Source organism: Monomorium pharaonis, chromosome 5, assembly GCF_013373865.1.
Source record: "Monomorium pharaonis isolate MP-MQ-018 chromosome 5, ASM1337386v2, whole genome shotgun sequence".
Taxonomy (NCBI): domain Eukaryota; kingdom Metazoa; phylum Arthropoda; class Insecta; order Hymenoptera; family Formicidae; genus Monomorium; species Monomorium pharaonis.
The window spans coordinates 28,260,493-28,280,504 of NC_050471.1; the positions used below are offsets into that span (position 1 = coordinate 28,260,493).

The window sequence follows — 20,012 nt, forward strand, 5'->3', positions numbered from 1 at the left end:
TATACAAATTTGATTAAAATATCTTTCTTTTTTACGGCGAAAAATGCAATTTTATTTATTCACTCATTGCAGTATGACCTTAATATTATCTTGTTCAAAGAAAACGAAATTCCCTCCTCGGCACTTCTCGCAGACCGTTTATATTAACTTGAATAAACACTCGGAGATAACCGACGGTAGGAATTTCGCCGTTTCCAGCGACATTAACATTTCGCCGGGCCGCCTTTTAGTCTCGTAGATATTTCACTTTTCTGACGAATCGGCAGTAACCGGTCAGTTTCCCCCCGGTGAAAATATACGAACGAGTCGCGACCGCGCTGGCTCGCGGCGCAGGTTACGCAAGTTGCGTAATTGCGTGCGCGCGTGTCGCAACTGCGGGCCCCCGAGATGTTCTCTCGCGTGCGCGCGCACGCGTGATCCAATCGCGATTGCGGCCTTTCGCAATTCGCGCAAGCGAGCGAGTCTCTCTCTTTCTCCTTCTCTCTCTCGAGCTGGTATCTCGATATCTTCGGGAGATCGGCTAGCCGAGTCGCAATTTCGTCGCCACGTCCACATTTGCGAAACGGCGAATGCGACGCTAACATTGACATTAAAAACGGTCTCTTCCAGTTTTTCTTGCGCAAATCTCGCGCGGGTACACTCGCGCGATCGAATTCACGCCCGCTCCTCGCGCACGTTCAGGTCGTACGCGCCAATTAATCCGCCGGCGCTATAGCTCGCGAAAGCCTAGGATTTATTATACAGCCTATAGCGTGACGTAACGCGTCGGCGATCTATTTGCATTCGGAATTATGTGCGGCCCGTTCAGAAACAATTGCGATTGTAATGGTACCACGCGCGACCGCGTGGTGTGTTTTTCTTTCTCCCTCTATCGCGCGATAGCATTTAAAAGAAAAAAAATCGCTGTATCGGTGACGCTGATAAGTGGCCTCGGGCTGATTAACGAGGCATGCTTAATAGATCATAAAGTTCTTTTGCGGGCTGTCGCGGCCCCCACGTGGCATAATAAAGTACAACAGGTATAAAGTGCGACCGATTCATAAATAATAACTTTTTCCATGGTTTTTTTTTTTTTTTTTAATGTTTACGTCAGCCGGCATATCGTTAGCGTGATTGTCATTGTCGTTAGCGAAACGGAGGAAAATCGAGCGAGGTATCGCACAGTGTGGCTTTTTAGATAAAAATCGCTCGACAGTTCAATTCTTAATCGAATTCGATGAATTTTTTTTCTTTAATGCGTGTTAGATAATCCACCATAACGAGGCACTGCGGCAATTTTTGGAATGGGCCGAAATTATTTTAAACGCCGAGACAGTTACATTTAATTCGCGAAATTTTTTAGTTAATCGTTTAGGATTGGATGTTTCGGAGTTACCGATGCAAAAGTCTTTGGCTTGTGGTTCATGGATAATCTATGTGTTTAACCCTTTAAGGCCCACTGATAACTAATATAGTTACTACACTGAGAAAAAAAATTGCTAGATACAAATAAATATTTCTTTGAATAGTGCTAATAACATATTTTATAAAAAATCAATAATGTTTGTTTTAAACAAGTAATATTTTCTAAATTATAGAAAACTAGTACTTGTTTTAAATAAATATTATTGATTTTCTATAAAATAATGTTATTAGCACTATTCCAAGAAATATTTATTTGAATCTAGTATTTTTTTTTCTCAGTGTAGGAACGCGTTAAAAAATTCATAATTCAGCCAAAAATCAAGATTTCTTCGATTTTTTGCCATTACAAAGATACATTCTTCTATTAAAAGATATCGATTGTACATAAATACAGATTAGTTTTTGAGATAGACTGATAGAGCATCAAGAATCACGTTTTAGGCAAACACCTAATGAAAGTGGTTAAAGCTGTTCAGGTTAATCGGTTTTACGGATTTGGGACATCGTCGGTCGTCGGGTGAGTCACGCGCGAAGCGAGGCGAATGCGACATTGAAATTCACGTGATCGCAATTCCGCTCTTCCCGCCCAAGACGGGGGTTTGCGCAACAACGGGAGAAAGAGAGACGGAGAAAAAAAAAAACATAAAAGGGTTCGGTAATATGATAGCCGAGCGAAACAATGCCAATCAAATATCTCGTCGACATAATCAACGGTTATTTTGTTTTGCTAAAATATTTTGCAAATGTAACCAACATTTGTGATAACACTTGCTAAATATTTAGAAGAGTTGAATTTATTCAACTTGTTGTCTGCTATTCTAAACTTTTTTTTTTTTTCTAGTGTGTGTTCGATCGCGTGCGATCAACTGCACTCGTTCTTCGCGTGAAAGGGGAAGGGAGGGGAGTTTTGCAATTGGGCCGGCAAGATCGGAAATCGGCGATTTTCGCCGATAAAAATCTTTATTTGTCGCGTTTTGCGCGCGGAAGTGTCAAACTCTAAAATATTTGTGTTTTTGCAAGGAAAGTGCGGCTTCCGTTAATATACGAGCGACATACTTACATAACTATTGGATCGAGGCGATTGGGAAATGAGACTGCGAGTTTTTAAATCAATTTTCACAATAATTTTGCGCGCGCGAGAACGCAGACAGAGGGGTTTCGTTTTCTCCGCTGCGCGATGCACAGAAACGGTTCGTAACATTCGCACTTTTGAATTGTCGAATCACAAGAAGGCGTCTGTGAAGTTGTTGAACGTTTTAATTAAATTTAAAAATAAACAATGACTCTTCCAGTCGACTCGTGCTGTTGTGAATATTCAAAACTGTGTGAAAAATTTTATTAATCGTCACAATTTTGTTTTGTGTGTGTGTGTGACGTTATACAATTACGAAATTAATGTATATTTGAATTAAATCTTGACTTTCGTTCGTGAAGTTAGGACATTTTTATTTTCAACTTTTGTGATATTAAAAATGCGGAACTTTGTTATCAGGAACTGTAGAACTAGGAAGAGTGTAGTACTGAAACAATTATTGGTCTTTTATTATTATTAATAGGGATGTGTCGACGTTATAAACGCCGCGAGAAGGAACAGTGGCGATAACGGCATTTGATATGCGAGCGTGTTGTTGATTTTTAACCTTTTCCATCTTCCTTCAAATGGAGATACGATTATATACTTCGTTCCGAGAAAAATGAGAAACATTAAATTATCTTTTTTTTTTTATGCGAAGTAATCTACTGTGACGCCAGCACCAAGGTATCCTCGGTTCGTGTTTATAATAAAGAAGAAAAGAAAAAGTAGCAAGAAAATTGCAGAACGTGACATTTCAGAATACTTAATATCTACTATCTACTTAATTTAATGGCGCAGTCGACATTAATGACTACATGTTAATTTACAAATGGGCACATCTGTGTGTATGCGTATTTTTTAGATTTTAAATTTCCGTCTGAATTTTAATATTTTATTTGCTTGACATCAAGTTTAAGGATGTACGTGTCACACATCTCAAAGTATATCAATATTAAAAAATTTTATATACGTTATTATTATCTTTACGCACACACACACACACACATTTAGCGTGTCTATGTAACATTTAAATATAGTTTTCTTACCGGTTTAAAAGTTATTTGACATTTTTAATAAATTAACCGGCTCGTATTTGCAATGAAAAATGGAAAAATGTTTATTTTTGATTATGTTGCAAGAACATTAAATATTACAAAATACGAAACATTATAAGCTGTATTATCTGATAGAAGACACTTCATAATTTACATTTATGTTTCCAAATTTGTATTTTTAACTTGTGTAACTTTTGTATTTTTGTGTTTTTGGAATATTAAAAGAGTTATCCCAGTATTGGTGATTTTTTAAAATGCTTCTTTAATACTTCAAAATAATATGGTTAATTATAACTTATATTGTTTTTTTAATGTCTTACATAATTTGTAAATTCATTTTTAATTAGATAAATAGAAACTGTCATTCTTAAATACGTCACGTAATCTTTGCAGAAATTTATGTGTCACGCAACATGAATAACAAAGCCAAAGTCAAAGTGTTAAGAAGAAGTTTAGAATAAATAATTTTTTTTCACATTTTTAAAGTTTTATGATGATATTGAAAATGTTAAATAACTTTTAAACCGGTAAGAAAACTATATTCAAATGTTACATAGACACGCTAAATGTGTGTGTGTGTGTGTGTGTGCGTGTGTGTCTGTGTAAAGATAATAATAATGTATATAAAATTTTTAAATATTGGTATACTTTGAGATGTGTGACACGTATATCCTTAATGTGAGGCAAATAAAATATTAAAATTCAGACGGAAATTTAAAGTCCAAAAAATACGCATATACATACATGTGCCCATTTTTATGATCTTAGAAGTTAAAAAAAGATAACCTTGAAGTGATTTCATGAAATTTGAATGATTTTATGATGTTTTAACAATCAATTAGAGGCAGTGCACATCGACAGATTTTAGCACGGTTGTCTAAAACCGGTCCTTTCGCATTTTAAATTCTGAGTTCTGCTTTGAAATATACTATTCACAACACTTCCGTCCCCTACCAGATTTATGTCAGTAATGTCTTTAAATGCTTTTTTTTATGACTTGCGAATTCATAAAATTGAATTAACTGTATGTGTGTTTTTTCAACTGCTCGTAATTTTTTTCAATTGTTCTATTGAGTTTCATTGTTTTATTGATAATAAAAAACCACAATTATATTTATAAAGATTAAAACAAACTTTAGAATCAAATCGATAGAATGAACACAAATTTTGAATCACTATGAGCACAAATTATCTATGTCAAGATCTTGATATTTGATAAACAATATTTTCTCCATTATATACGTAAAACGTAATAAATTTTTCTCAATATAAAAAAAATATATAAAAACACATTCGTAAAACGTCGATATTTTAAACGTTTTTTATTCAAAATAGCTTTAAAAGAAACTCGTTCCAAATTAAATCCTCTTTAAGGCGGGGAGGACGAAATCGCAACTAATGACGACATACGGTGATTCAACTCGTTCGACGCGATCTCCAAAAACTTCAATCACGTGATCGAATTCGAATCTCATTTCGCATCTCGGCGGCCTCGCACAGCGAGATCTCACACGAAACCGCCTTTTTGTGGAACACTGACGGGGGAGTGGGGGAGGGGAGGGGGAGCGACACGTGCGAGTTGCAGCAACGCGCGCTCGTAAAAACGGGCTCGATAAAAATGTCGCACGCCCGAAAGATCAGATCGCGAATTATTACGACAAATGTGGGACGCACTTTCATGTTCCATGGCCATCCAGTCGGCGGCCGGGCACCCGGGCCAGTTCTGGGCTCTCTCGCGTCTCCCTGTTTTTTTTTTTCTCTTTCATCTAATCGCTGGCGCCCAGCCGCCCACCCGGTACATACGCCGTATATATGTGTACACACCATCTTTGGGAGCGAGCGCATGTGTAATCTGTAAGCCACGCTCGTAAGAGAGCCGAGGTGAGACGGGATATAATGAGGGAACGCAGCTCTTTAGTTCACTTCTACGGCCTGCTGCCAAAAAATTGTTCCCTCGAAACGCATTCTCTTACTTTTCTGGGCTTCTCGGTCCTTAGATCACGTCGATCGGTAAATTAAGTAGGCGTAGTACACTGGAAAATTTTTTTTTTACTAGACCCAAATAAAAAGTATTTGGTTCGAACTTAATGTTGGCGTTACTAGGTTCGGTTGGCATTTGGGTAACAATAATCAAGTTTGCGTGAGTATTTTTGTTAAGTGTTTGATTAATATAATCAAGTATTTAGTAGGATTTAATAATTATATTAATTATCCAGAATTCTGGATAAACTGAGAAAAATATCTGGTGAGATTAACCAGAAATCTGGTTACACGATTATTCACCATAAGGTTTAGGTAAGCTGAATTTGAATTCTGGTGAGATCATCCAGAATTCTGGATAAACTGAAAAAATATCTGGTGAGATTAAATAGAATTCTGGTTACACGACTATTCACCAGAACTATGGTTAATCTCACCAGATATTTTTCTCAGTGCAATCGGTATAATTTAATATCCAATTGGGTTATATATATATATAAATTGAACGTTTAATTATAATTATTTACTAAAGCTTAGTAACTTTATCTAAACTTGATTATTATTACCGAACTCTTTTTCTCAGTGACCCTAAGAAGATACCTTTTCCTTACATTGTGTCCGTAATCGAGAAGGAAAATAAGACTTCTCGTCAAGGATCAACGCGCCAGGCATGGCTCGCGAATGAAACGGCGAGTTCAAGATGGAATCTAATTTAACAAGAGTCTTGAAGTTACGAAAACAACACACAATAAAGATAAAGATCTGACCGAGTTCGCGTATGGAGGCACGTATGGAGATTTCGAAGCGTCATTACTCTCTGTGTTCGCCGTCGCAGGACCGTCGGTGAAAGGCCAGTTTCGCGTAATTCGCGTACAGTTCCAGCTCTGCCTAAGGATAGAATCTTGTCGGTCGCGGATTCGGCCGGAGGAATCGGAGAAACGCGAACCCTTCGGGGATTGAAGTCGGATTTTGTTCAGACACGTGGATCATCAACGGGAGGTTTCTTCGACTCCGTAGTCGTGGTGGAGAGATCCGGGGAGAGAAAGAGAGGCTCGCTTGGTTGCTCGCATAGACTCGGATAGACGTGCGTGCAGACGCGGGTAGGTTGGCTCGCTCGATTATCGAATTCCATTACGTAATCGCGGACGGTTGCGCCAGGCAGCGCCGGCTAGGCTGCCCGCGTGTTGCCGGTCGTTAGAATCGCGAACCTGTCTGCCGCGCCCGCTTCGACTCTCAGGTCACGAAATCGCGAGGGATGGAATTTATATGGTCATTTCTACGCTCAGCTTTTTACGAGCGAGGACGCTAAGAGCGTCGAACAACGTGAAGGAGCAGCGTTAAGTAGGCTGTTGAGTCGACTTTAATCCGGTCGACCGAGGTTTCAATTCGGATGATTTAAATCAAATTTTCGATGTACGTTCGACCTTTATACTGTTCTGAATATTCATGAACTTATTTCTCCCTTAATTTTTTATAAGCGAATAATAATAGTAATAAATGATAAAGTGTCCTTAATTGTCTAATTTTTCAAATTTTTGGAAACTTAATGTCAACTTTCCTCAACGCGAGGTAGAGGGAGAAAGAGAGAGAGAGAGAGAGGGAGAAAGATAGGCTAAAGTTACTAGATTTATAACTGAACCCAAGAACTAGTTTTAACTTTTGCGAAATATTCTGGCACACCAAAAATGGTAACCCATAAATAAAACTGGTGTCGTTTTATTTCGCCTAATAGATCGAACTGTAAGAATTTAATATCAATGTTTTGAATATTTTAAATTAATATCAGTAGCATATAAAAGTTGCAACATTTTGCCTAGAGATTTAATTATATTTCTCTGAGGTGTGAATCTCCCAGGTTTATCGTCCTGGGACTTGAAATTGCTTGCAAACTGGTTGTACTCGTAGCTTACTGGGAAGTTTATTATGATGGTCATAGCTGGCATGTTTTGTTTTTATCACAAGATCAGTCCACATCCGTAATGTTCATAAACTTTAATGTTCATAAGCCTTTAAGTGACGTCATTCTGACCCCAAAATTATCTTCTACCTGGTATAATTTAAAAGGCAAATCCTTTTTCCCAAACCTGATTTTTTTTTAACTCCTCCGCTGTGGATGACATATATATGTGCGTTTCGAAAAAAAGAAACTATCGGAATTTTTACAGTGGCAAGTATTCCAAGGTTTTGGGGGTCGCTAAATTCGAATTTACGGTTTAAATTGCAAAATTCAAAATGGCGGATTTAATATGGTGCATCAAAATTTAAAAAAATAATCAAATTTTTTTTTAATGGGTTTCTATAGGTTTTTTTGGGTCGCTAAATCTAAATTTTATATCAAAATTACAAAATTCAAAATGGAGGATCTAATATGGCGCATTAAAGTTTTTAAAAATAATCATATTTTCTTGAAAATGGGTTTCTATATTGGATACGCTCTTTTAAATTTTGAAATTCTGATCTTAAATTCGGAATCAGCGACCCCAAAAATATAAAGAATAAATTTGTGGATAAAATTGTAAAACTTTTCACCACAAAAATGGCACAGATTTCTATCCCATAGTTAACGTGTTAAAAGAGATTATTCTCTGCCTAAAGGAAAATAGCTTGGGCAATTGTTAAATATTTTTGATTTGCCACAAGCAAACTAATTGCAACAGTATGACAAGTTTAAGTGACAATCCTTTCTGCACCAATAATTGAAGAAAACTTAAGCAGGCATGACGTACAAATGTCAGAACGGGTCGAGGATACATTTCGTCCAAGGCCACGAAATTCAATTTCAGGACTGTCCCTGGAAAACATGGGGATGTCTGGTAACCTTAGGTCCAACCGGTTGCTCATGCCACGTGACTTTTATCCGCATGTGGCCATTTAGCTAAATAAGGATACAATCACGTGTAAATGGTGTCATCGATGAAAGATTTCTTGTTAAAAAAAAATAAATAATTCCGCACCATAAATAACCACTTAACCGGCACCGGATTGCGGAGACGTGCAAATCCGCACGTACGCCTTTACAACCGGTCCAGACAAAGCGATCAGGCGGGCACGCGAACGAACGAACGAACGCGAATGAACGAATCTGCTTCAATGAACACGGACGGTGACCTTTAATCAAATAGATTTAGACCAAGCTGGCAGGACGAACGATTATTCATGAGTGTCCACGAATGCGGAAGCGGATTTTTTTTTTCTTCGGCGAGAGATTGAATCAGTGTTTCGGTCAGGTTCAGTTCAGATCAGACGAACGGACTACGAATACGAGTGAACGATTGACAGGGGTGTTCTTAATATTGGGACAAATTGGGAGATCCGAAGTTTTCAGGGAATTTCTTTGTTATTCTTGAAAATCACGGATTTCCATGGGATCTCATTGTCATATTCGCGGATAAACTTTTAAAATTTTATTTTTGCACCCTTGCTGACGTAATTGATCCTTTCATTATCTTTTCTAATTTTTGATCCTACAAAATCTATGACGATCGATTTTATCCTACAAAAAGTACAATGAAATAAATTTCCTTCAAAGCTGCTTAAAATTCTCTTACTTGGAATTTTAAATAAAATTTCTGAGAAGGTCAAAAATTTTCGGGGAATTGTTTTAGAAAATTTGAACGAATATCCTGACTGTCGCTTCGGACAAGCGACATCGCCAATATAGCGACGCTGTCCGTACTGTCGGAGCTATTTACTCGCGTTCGTTCGCGCTCATTGTTCGGTCCGGGCTCACCTTTACGAAGGGATAACACGTAAACGATCGGTATAAACAGCTCTCGGCCAGCTGCTGATCATCGCGACGACCTTGATCGGCACCGGTGGCGACCGGCTTGATACTGCCAGTCACGTAGACCGAGCGAGGAACCTCTTTTTTTTTTTTTTTTCTTTCTTTCACCTTCTCCCGACGTCGCCGAGAGATATTTCATACCCTGCCAGTGACATTTATCGGTATTTTAACATTGTAACGTGTCGTACGAGGTCGTTACAGATAACAACAAGAAGCCAAATCACAACCAGATAGCCGAACCTGCCGAGAGAGGCACATACCGCGTGTGCGCGTTGCATAATACGTGTTGGCAGAACGCCGGCAGCAGCCGAGCACAATCCGTGATTTTTCTAACATCGATGGAAATGTATCGGAAAACGAGCGGGCCTTGCATTACTCGACTTCGTAATGGCAGGTTTATGCACCACTTCTGCTGCATTTGAATTATTGTGTTATGGTTGACAGATCGTAATGACGGAAACCAAGCTTGAATAGAACACAGTAGATAGGAATTCGCTCTATAATCATGATGTTGCTGGCGTACCGCTAGCATTTTGCTATCCGCATATACAGGGTCCGCAATCAAAATATTTCAACGAGAGAATGGCTACGAAATTTAAGTAAGATAGTTATTTGTAAATTTTTTTTATCTCTAAAAGTAGTTTTTATGATATGAGGGTGGTCAATCGCCGATTACGTGTAGACGGTCAACTATCGTGCAGTGACTAATACCACGCGCGACTCATGGGCAGGTGACCATGTAAACGTAGTCTGTAATTGGGTTTTAAAGTCCCGTATCTCGTATAATTATAGTTTGAAAGAAGAATTTACAAATAACTTTTTCATTCTAATTCTCGAGATCTTTCCTGTTATACTATTTTGTTTCACGAATTTTGAAACGCACGCACACACGCACACACGCACACGCACACACACACACACACACACCATGTGTTTTAAGTTAACGAAGAAAATTGTTCAAAAGAGATACTGTAGTTCGGTTTGACTAAATCAGCGAATTTTTTCAAGAGGCACGAGTTAGGCTCGATTAGGCTTGATCAGCGGAAAGAGTGGGGTTTTTTTTTTCGAAAAGGCATGAGGAATCGATTAGTGTAAATAGAAAATGATTACACGGTATCTAGGACGGTTACGTCGATTATTCAATCATGACTCGAGTCAAACGGGAGGAGAAAGGAGAACGGAGTATTCCTATGCGGATACATTACAAACAAAAAGATACTTAACATAATTTGTCATATAGAGTAATATGCAATTATGCAAAGTACAATTGGAAAGGTATAAAGAGAACGGATTGAGAGCAGGTTAAAACAGCACACGGAGAGAATTTTCTCTTTATGTATGACTCCGAGGAATTTTATTGTACTTTTTAGTAAATTTTACTAAAAGTATAGTAAATTTTACTATACCTTTAATAAATTTTACTAAAAAGTACAATAAAATTCCTCGGGGTCACACATTATCCCACAAATACCAGATTTTGAAGGTAAATTTTAAGAGAAAATTCTCCCCATGCATTTGTTAAGATATTTAAGGCGAAAGGAAAATAAAATTATGAAATTGTTTCATAGCTATTATAATGTTTCTACGGTGACAGAGATCACTATATTTAAATGAAATATTACTAGTCAAGTAACTGATTTACATCAAACAAATAAAGATTTTTTGAATTAATTATTACTTCTTTATTCCATCATTACATATTTTTTTATAACTAATGAAAATTTCAAGTAACATTTGCATGCTAATATTTCAACTTTTTCCCTCATTTTGTAGCATCACTCTTTTTTTTAAGAAATTCGTGCCAAGGTAAAAAAAGGGTCGTGTCCTCTTCTCGAAATTAATGAAATCTGACTGGTCTTTAAAAATATTCTTAAAAAAAGGGGGGGGGGGGAACGCATTTGTCGATCGGAGAAAAGAATGAAATCTGAATGGAAAAAAAAAAGAACAGGAACGCAAAAAACGATTCAAAGCGACTTCCAAGCTGGGGACTCACGGCTTCGCGTTTCGCCTGAGAAAGGATCGGCGAGGACGCGCGAGAGGACGGGCGGATCGGATTCGCGCGCGAAAATCCGAAGCGTCCGCGCGTTCGAGATCTCGCGGTATTTCGCGAGAGGCGAACGAAAGTGAAAGCGTCTTCTTACTGGCGAGACGCGCGACGCGTTCGGTTCGCGGCGGCTCGCGGGAGGCTACCGCAACCTAGACTCCGATTCATCTTGCCTCAATCGATTTTACGAGGGGGGTAATCTCTCTCGTTTGTCGAGAAACGACGGTGCAATCGCTTCCGGTGTTTCGGTGGTTCGTTGTTGTCCCTCTCCCCTCCCCCCTTCCGCTCTTTCCTCATGTTGTTTTGCGTCTTCGTTATCCTTATATTTCTATTTTATTAGATTTTTCTGCTCGATTGTTATTTCTTATTTTAATATTTTTTATTACCGACTTTTTTTTTTTAACGATAAGTTTTGTGTCGGTGCTCATGTTGCGTGGCCCATCATCTCAACTCACTTTTGTCGATAAAAAAGCATATTCGCTCATATTTCCAATTTATTTTCATATATACATTTATTTTTGAGATTTTCCAATATCTTTGACGTAAACTGTACGTTTAAAAGCGTACACAGAAAAAAAGAATATTCTTGTTTTGACAATATCTCCAGTTTCAAAACGGAAATCTTGAAATGAGATTATATTGCGTTAAATCAAAAAGATTTACTTGAATGAAGATTTATTTCAAAATTTTATATAATAATATTCTTGTTATTTAAGAATAATTTTCTTGAATGGAAAAGAAAAAATATTGGATAGAAAATACTACATGTTTAAATTGAAGATTATAATTTTCTTAGAATAAAATTATCAAAACAATTGTATCATATTTTTAAAATAATACTTATAGTATTGAAATAAGACTATAATATCTTGAAATTTAAGATTTTCGAATTCTTCTAAGAAGATTATATATTGTTGCTTATTATATGAAACAAGGATCGCGTTAATTTGAATACATAAGTTTCAATGTGAGAGTAATTTTTCTTCCCTGAATTTATTGATATATAAAAATGAGTAGAGGGTATGGGGCCACGACTTTATTACACGCTCAAAAGCGCTTTTACCGGTAAATACGAGCTGAATGCGGGTCATTGATTTTTCGTTCGCTGTCATCCCGGAGCGCATAATAAATAGCGATTTAACTGATGTACACCTGTTCATCTTTTTCTCCTTCCCTCCTCTGATTCCTTCTCTCTCGCGAGATCATCGAACGATTAGAAACGAGCGCGGTAACCGGCGAAGTGTGACGCGACCTGGAAACCCCTTTGATTCCCTTACGCAGTAGACATCTCCTTCGGAACGAGACCGTGACGATAAAAGAGAGAAAGAGCGAGACAGAGATAGATAGATAGAGAGAGAGAGAGAGAGAGAGAGAGAGAGAGAGAGAAGTCGAAAGCGCGTTTCTTACGTAATAATTTTTAGTAACCAGCCGTGAAATAACAGCGTCGTCGCCGTCGCCGTCGCCGTCATCGTCATCGTCGTCGTCCTGCCTCGAACTCTCGCCGAGATGCTCGTCGCGACGAGCACGCCGAGCGAGGACGAGACACTTGCGCGCGCGCGCGCGCAAAACCACGATCGTAAATCCACGGACGAAAATGTCACGCGTACGCGCGTCCGATTTCGTATGCACAATTATTAATTAAAGTTAAGTTGCGCCGCTCGTTCACCGCGCCGCCTTAGCTGCCGATTGCGTCGTCTCTCCAGGATCCAGTGACGTGACCTTTCGTCACTGTTTAAATTTGTTTTATCATTATTAACGGTAAATACTTGAATAGGGTCACGTCTAGTGGGGGACGAGAAATTTCCGGGAATAAAAAAAAAGTCTCTGCACCGTGCCGTCGAACAGTCTGCTATCAAATTATCATATACGGTCACATGGCAAATCTATTGGCTCACTTCTTTCAAAGGATACCTTTTCGAAATTAAATGTAGAAATTGAAATTCTGTAGAAATTAGGAGATTTCCATGGAAAGTTTAGCCATTTTTTTCCATTCTTTCGTTAATTAACATTATCATAACATTATCATAAAATATGTTAACATTTTATGTAAAATTAATTGTAATTAGAAAAATTGTAGAATAACAAAATTGCTTTGTTTTTTTAATCATACACATTTAAATATTCACAGATTCTAGGCACTTTTCACGTGAATATTTAAACATTTGTATAATTAATTAAAAAACAATTAAGTTTTTAATCGCAATTTTCTTGATTTTAATTTTTATTTTATCATCCAGAATGTCCTTTCACTCCTTCAATTCTCCTCTAACTGTTGCTCGTATATTATGCCTACTCGTATGTTAATGTTTATGCAGTTATTGCGTGCTGATTGTTATATTTTTTTTTCTGAATAATAATGAATCTGTAATCTTATAAACGTTCATATCTTATGACGTCTGTTAAAAACAAAATTAGTCTCGAAGTGGAACGTACGTGTGACTTATGCGGTATAATCGGAAAGTTACTGAATATTAATAGAGATTGTCGTTAGACAACGTGTTAACAACTATCGGTTATTCAATTGACGGTTTATTATTTTTCTTGCGTTAGCCTTGGTAATTACCAGGCACTGCGCGTTATTTTTTGTCCTGTGCGTAATACTTATTCCACGCGTTGAAAACCATTTCTGTACATTGCAAAGAAGATGATAACAAGCCTAGGATGATAATAAGCCAACACGATATCGTTTAGCAATTGGTTGCTATTGATATAATTTTACTAAATATTTAGTTACATTAATCAAATATAAATATTAAAATTATTTTACTAAATGTGTTATTATTATTACTAAATCTTTTTACTATTAATATTAAAATTCAGTTAGTGATTATTTTAGAAAAATAATTCCTCCGCAGACTAACTTGGATTATATTTTTTTCATTCTGCTTCGATTTCAGACGCGTACAACAAAAAAAATATCAGAACGTATAAATATACAACCGTACGTTTTTAAATGTTATAAGAATCACCAGAATTTTTTTTAGATTTTTTAGAGCCCAAAACTCTTTGAAAAAATTACAACCACTTATCAGTTGGTTTGACAAACTAGTGAAAAAAAACAGTTTGATCTGCCGAGGGTTAAAATAATGAGACTTCAAGGTAATAAACTGCAACTCAATTGTTATTTTTTGAATCTAATTTTTATAATTAAGATATCATTTTTTTACTTGAAAAATGTAATCACGTTGAATTGAATTAATTGATTTAAATCTTGAAACGGCAATTAAATTAAGTTTCATTTATTTATCTCTTTTGCGACTGAATGGTTCAGTTTCTTATTTGTTCATTGACCGATTCTCTATTACATCTGTACAGCGGACGATCATTGCGCACTCGGGGTGTCCTAACTCTTACTCGAGGAACTCCAAGAGTGCATTCCACGTTTTATACTTCAAATCGCACGGTGCACACGAGCGTCTCTCTCGAGGAGGCACTCCTAAAACGCCCAATGTACACAATTCGTCGCGCCGACACAGTCGGCCTGCAATTTACCATTAGGCAACTGTAGAGGGAGACGCAGGAGCGAAAGAAAGACAGAGAGAAAGAGAACTCGTGAAAGATCGCATCCGCGATGCGATCGGCGATGCGTTCTCCGGCGGCGGAAAAAAAGGCTCTCTTGCCAGCGGGAGGAGGAGGAGGAGGAGGAGGGGGAGGAGGAGGAGGAGGAGAACGGCGAATTACGGAACGTTGCAAAATCCCCGCGCGTTTGCGCAATTAAGCAACGGCAAGCAACGTCTCGGGGCACGAACGACTCGGGCTGACTGAGAAAAGAAAACGCCGGACTCTAAAAATTTTAGTAGTCGTAGTATATACCGGTCTCTCGTTAAGGTCTCGCATGCGCGCGCGCGCGCGCGCACGTTCGCGTGCCTCCTGCCTCGTATACTATACCTGTACTCCCCGGATTATTGCGTCACGTACCGTTACAATCCGTGCCGAATTGTTGCGCGAGCGTGTAAACCGACGCGTAAAGCGATCGAGCTTAATAATCCGCATTTAGCCGTGGCCAACGCTCGTCCGACGGTCGAGCCGCGCGGTTTTTTTTTTCCTCCCTTCTAATTCCGCTCTCGCGAACGGATGAATCGAGAGAGGAAAGTAATACACGATGAGAATAATTAGGAAGCGGCCGATCGACGCTCCGCGTCCGCCTTCCCCGGTGCATCCGCGATTGCGACGGTATAGCTGGGGAAGGAACGTTACGTGGATCGTTACGTTGATCTTGACATTAAACCTCCGCGGGCTTGTAATTTGTCCGTAATATCCCGAGCGTTTCCATATTTAGCGTTTCCCGCGACAACCGAGCGACGCGGGACGGACGAAGTGTTCATTGTTTCGGACGGACAGACGGACAGGATTTTCTCTTTTCGCCTTTCCTCTCTTTCCTCCCTTTTTTGCCGTTTGCGGAACACAACTGCGGTAATATAATGGCAGCGAGAACGGCAGTCTTAACACTTAAGGTATACAAGTAAAAACCCGAGATTATTGCCGCTTAAAGTTCTTCAGAGTTGTAAAGCAGATGGTGCCCGTTGTCGTAAAAGGATTAAACGAGTATGTTTTAAGTTGAGATTTGGATACGCGTCGGGTTGATGGCTTTGAACGCTCTTCAATTATTTCTAACGAAAAAAAAGTTGTACTTTCTAAATCAATCGTACTCGTAAACGTGGAAATGGGTTCGGAAAGTTATCTCTACAAGTATCCCGAGCACCACTTTCGAGTAATGGAATTGCGATTTCGATGAAGCAAAGAATTTCTCACAAATACTGGACATTTTTATGAAAGTGAAATCCTTTTATTCCGCGAGGGACTTGGCATACAAAGGAGTTGATTCCTACTTCGCAAGTGCAGATACGTCGTTGCAAGAAAGTCCATTGAGTTTCGCAGATACTCACTTCCCGCGTTCGTAAATGTCTCGCTTGGACCGATGTAGCGTTTCGCAAGTACGGTGTTCCAAATATTCCTTGCATTCAATGTGACTTGGCGGAGGTCGAGGTGACCAGAGTTTAAAGCGTGTTTTGTGTGCGAACATCATACTGCTTTAAGAGGACGCTAAACCGCCTGTCAGACTTGATCGAGGTCGATAATGTAGAGTCATTTATTTATTCTTGTTCATAAAAATATTTGCTTTAAAATACAAGTTATGTAGCTTATACAAATAAATGGTACACCGCAGTTCAGAATAGATCGAGGAATAAGACTATATTCGTCAAATTATGATTGCAAGCCGTAAAAAAAAGTTATTTATAGGATCAAATTTTGTTCATTTAAGCGCTTTCACTGAGAAATCGCATTTTCTTCTCATGATTGTATTAATTATAATATTGGTCTACTGTCCAACTTATATTATGATAAAAATATAATATTTTGCTGAAATTCTTTTAAGTCAAATTAGATCGATTAAATTCTTTAAACAAGACGAAATTGTACATAAGATTACCATTTTATAACATAATTTCTTGCTCTCTTGGAACAATGATTGTCAAATAAAGTACATTAGCTCCATTTGAAGCTAACTTTCTTTTTCTTGTATGAAGAGTGAGAAATATTTGTAATATCTCACTTTTCATCATATTATGCAACCTGTAGTATTGAAATAGCATTCGAATTTTTAACAACAAACTCATGTTATCGGATTTGACACGGGCTTTGCGTCATGAGTAAACACTCGCAGGCGAGCTCGACTCATTGAAGATAAACGCCTCTTTCTGTTCCAGAGGTGGAGTGCGAGGTGTCCAGCCAAGTGGAATACTCGCTGCAGGCGATCTGGGGTGTCAGCATAAGGGAGCTACACCTGGCGCTCTGGAAGCCCTGGAGCACGTTACGGGACGCGTCCCTGAGCGGGACCCTTTTGCAGGGACACGCGCAATACCTCACGCCGCCGCAAACGTATCCTTGAGGAAGAGCTCTTTAACTTCTTTAGGATCGACTTTAATCGCGCGGAAAACAACAGGAAGCGATAAATCTCGAGCAATCTGGCAAATCTTGCCGGTTAGATCACAGCCTTCAGTTTGCCTTCGCGCGTAACGACGAAGATTTGACGACGGAATTACGTAATTGGATCGTCGTTTGCGTTAAACCAGTCGTGCCAGGCGAAGCGTAAGAAAAGTCACAAGAATATCGATCGATCACGGTCATTCTCGCGCCGATCTAATTTTAGACGCCAGTTAATCTATATTTTCAAGAATGCGCGACGGCGATTGGCCGACTTGCTCGCTATTCTTTTGTTTTTCGCACGGTACTTTTTGTACGCCCGTAATTTTTTTTTCTCCTCAATTACCATTTTCCTTGACCGAAACTGCAGTAGACAGCCGCACGGTGAGGAAACGTTGAGATTGTCGCTGCCGGCCCCGGAACTGGAGCTCGGCACCCCGCCACGGCTCTGCTATCCTCTGGTGATATTTCTCACTCGAAGAGATAATCGAGATCCTCATCCCGACGAAACCGTGAGTGATCTCTATATTTTGTACATTTTTGTAGAAAAGAATGTGGAAATTTTTCTCAGAATTTTTCATACAATTTTTCAGAACTTATACAGAAATTTTATAATATTCTTGGAAAATATCTCAGTTTTTTAATTGATCTGAAAGAAGTCTGAATATTTTTCAGATTTAATAAATGAAAAATTAAACTTAAAAAGTTTAACAAATTCAAAGTTTTTTTTTCCAGAAATCTTTACAAATTAAAAATATTCCGAGAAAAATTTTCATCAGGGTCGTCTCCCTCTTATTATCATTCATCATCTTCTGCGACATTGATCTCTGTTTAAGGTGGCCCTGGTGAACGTCGTTCATATTAAAGACAGCGTGTGCACGTTGCCGACTTCGATTCTAGCGCAATACCTGAAGCAGGCGAACGGCCAACTGTCTTGCTTAAAGGTGAGTGCAAATTGAATTAGCTCCTAAAGGTGAATCCTGATATTTACCATTAATCATCGGTATTGAATTTTCTGAACATCGGACGCGAAAGACTTGTACTCTTTATACTACCCTGTACTCTCAGACCATTTACATAATTATAATTACATTCAAGAGCTAATAAAGGACACTCAGAAGAAAGAAACATAGGCAACTATAAAAGTGATTCTGATTACACAAGTTCTTTTTTTTTTAAGTAAAATTAATTTACATAGCTGAATAGCTATTTTATACTTACAGCTGGTTAACTAAACAAATTTCAACTATTATGTACGTTAATTACGTTTGCGCATAAATAATTTATGTGTAATAATCTACAAGATATTTGAAAATTCGCGAATCAATATTATATAGCAAGAAAGTTCTTAAAATAAAAATCTATAAATAACTATTTTAATTTCTCTTCCTTACTGTAGTACTTTGATATCGCAAATTTCCTGCATATTATTATATTTAAACAACTATTTACAAATTTTTATATGTATTAGTATACATAATAGTTGAATAAAATATTCTTAGTTATCGTAACTAATTGCAATAAATTGAATAAAATAGTTCATTCAATTACATAAATTAATTTTACATGAAAAACCTCGTGTAATTGTCATTCGGTACAATAGCATATAACAGTCGTCACTTTTTAAAATAATTGCATCACTATCTCTTTCCTCTGAGTGTAAAAACACGCCGAAAGAAACGCAGCCGCGGAAATGTCGCTCACTGACCACCACGTGACAACTCGCGCTCGCGCGCGATTTTCCCCGCAGCAACTGTACCTGGCCACGGGCAACTCGAGCAATTACGACGAGAGCGACGCGATGTCGCCGGCGGGTCTGGGCTCGCCGGCCCTGGCGCTCGCCGAGCCGTGCAACAACAACGACACCACCGGCAGCGGCGCCGGCACCCGCGGCGCCCTGGTCGCGTCCGGCGGCCAGGCCGGCGATCAGGAGGGCGGCTCACTCTGGAACACCGCCGGCGAGCAGCTCTGCGTCGTCTGCCAGTACTTCCCGCTGTCGCGCGCCCTGCTGCCGTGCCGGCACACCTGCATCTGCGCCTCCTGCTTCGGCAAGCTCGACCGGTGCCCGATGTGCCGCAGCCCGATCAAGAGCTACTTCTGCATACGCAGCGAGGAGTACATGCCGCCGGAGAAGGAGATCAACCCGTGCAAGCAGCGCCAATCGAGCGGCCACGGGCCGACCCATTGGCTCCACGACTGGAACGACCGGCTCACCGATTTCCTCGGCTTCGCCCGATAGAATTGTCACTCTGTGTCAGAGTTTTTAGATCGCACGTCCTGCACACGCGAACGTTAGGATGGTCGGCGGAGACTTTTTTGTTCGGCACACTTGGACAGTTTCTGCAGGGTTATTTCTATGTAAATCCGAGATGACAGCTGTTTATTTATGGCAGAGTGTAGATGCTTGAAATTATTACGTTTTTTGGAAAAAAAAAACGGAATTGTGTTTAGAATCAGAAATATTATTTCAAAATTAAAGAAAGATATTACGTACCCCGATAGGAAGATTTTGCAAACATTGCACAATAATGGCATTAAAGATTGTGCTAAGATGATTCGCCATAATGCAAAAGTTTTGTCAGAATATAATTCTTAAATAATATTTGTTAAAGATTAGACAAATATTGAAACACAAATATTTTGCAATTATTTCACCATTTAAAATTATCACATTATAATCTTAAATATTTTCACAATATAATACAGCAATAATGTGCAATATTTACAGCATTTAATCTTCAATAT

The 20,012-nt window shown here is 38.7% G+C and overlaps 1 protein-coding gene across 2 annotated transcripts in view; it reads left to right on the forward strand.

The window, feature by feature from the left end:
* Positions 1-19,723, forward strand: part of LOC105839339 (cell growth regulator with RING finger domain protein 1) — a 36,431-nt gene extending 16,708 nt beyond the window's left edge. The window contains exons 3-6 of one of the 2 annotated variants that reach the window (XM_036286961.1): positions 17,051-17,222; positions 17,641-17,779; positions 18,104-18,211; positions 19,018-19,723. In XM_036286961.1, coding sequence (XP_036142854.1) covers positions 17,051-17,222; positions 17,641-17,779; positions 18,104-18,211; positions 19,018-19,506 — 908 coding nt within the window. In that variant the 3' untranslated portion in view covers positions 19,507-19,723. Of the gene's footprint in view, positions 1-17,050; positions 17,223-17,637; positions 17,780-18,103; positions 18,212-19,017 lie in introns of both variants that reach the window. The other variant, XM_012685585.3, reaches the window with a different exon arrangement.
* Positions 19,724-20,012: the final 289 nt, after the last annotated feature.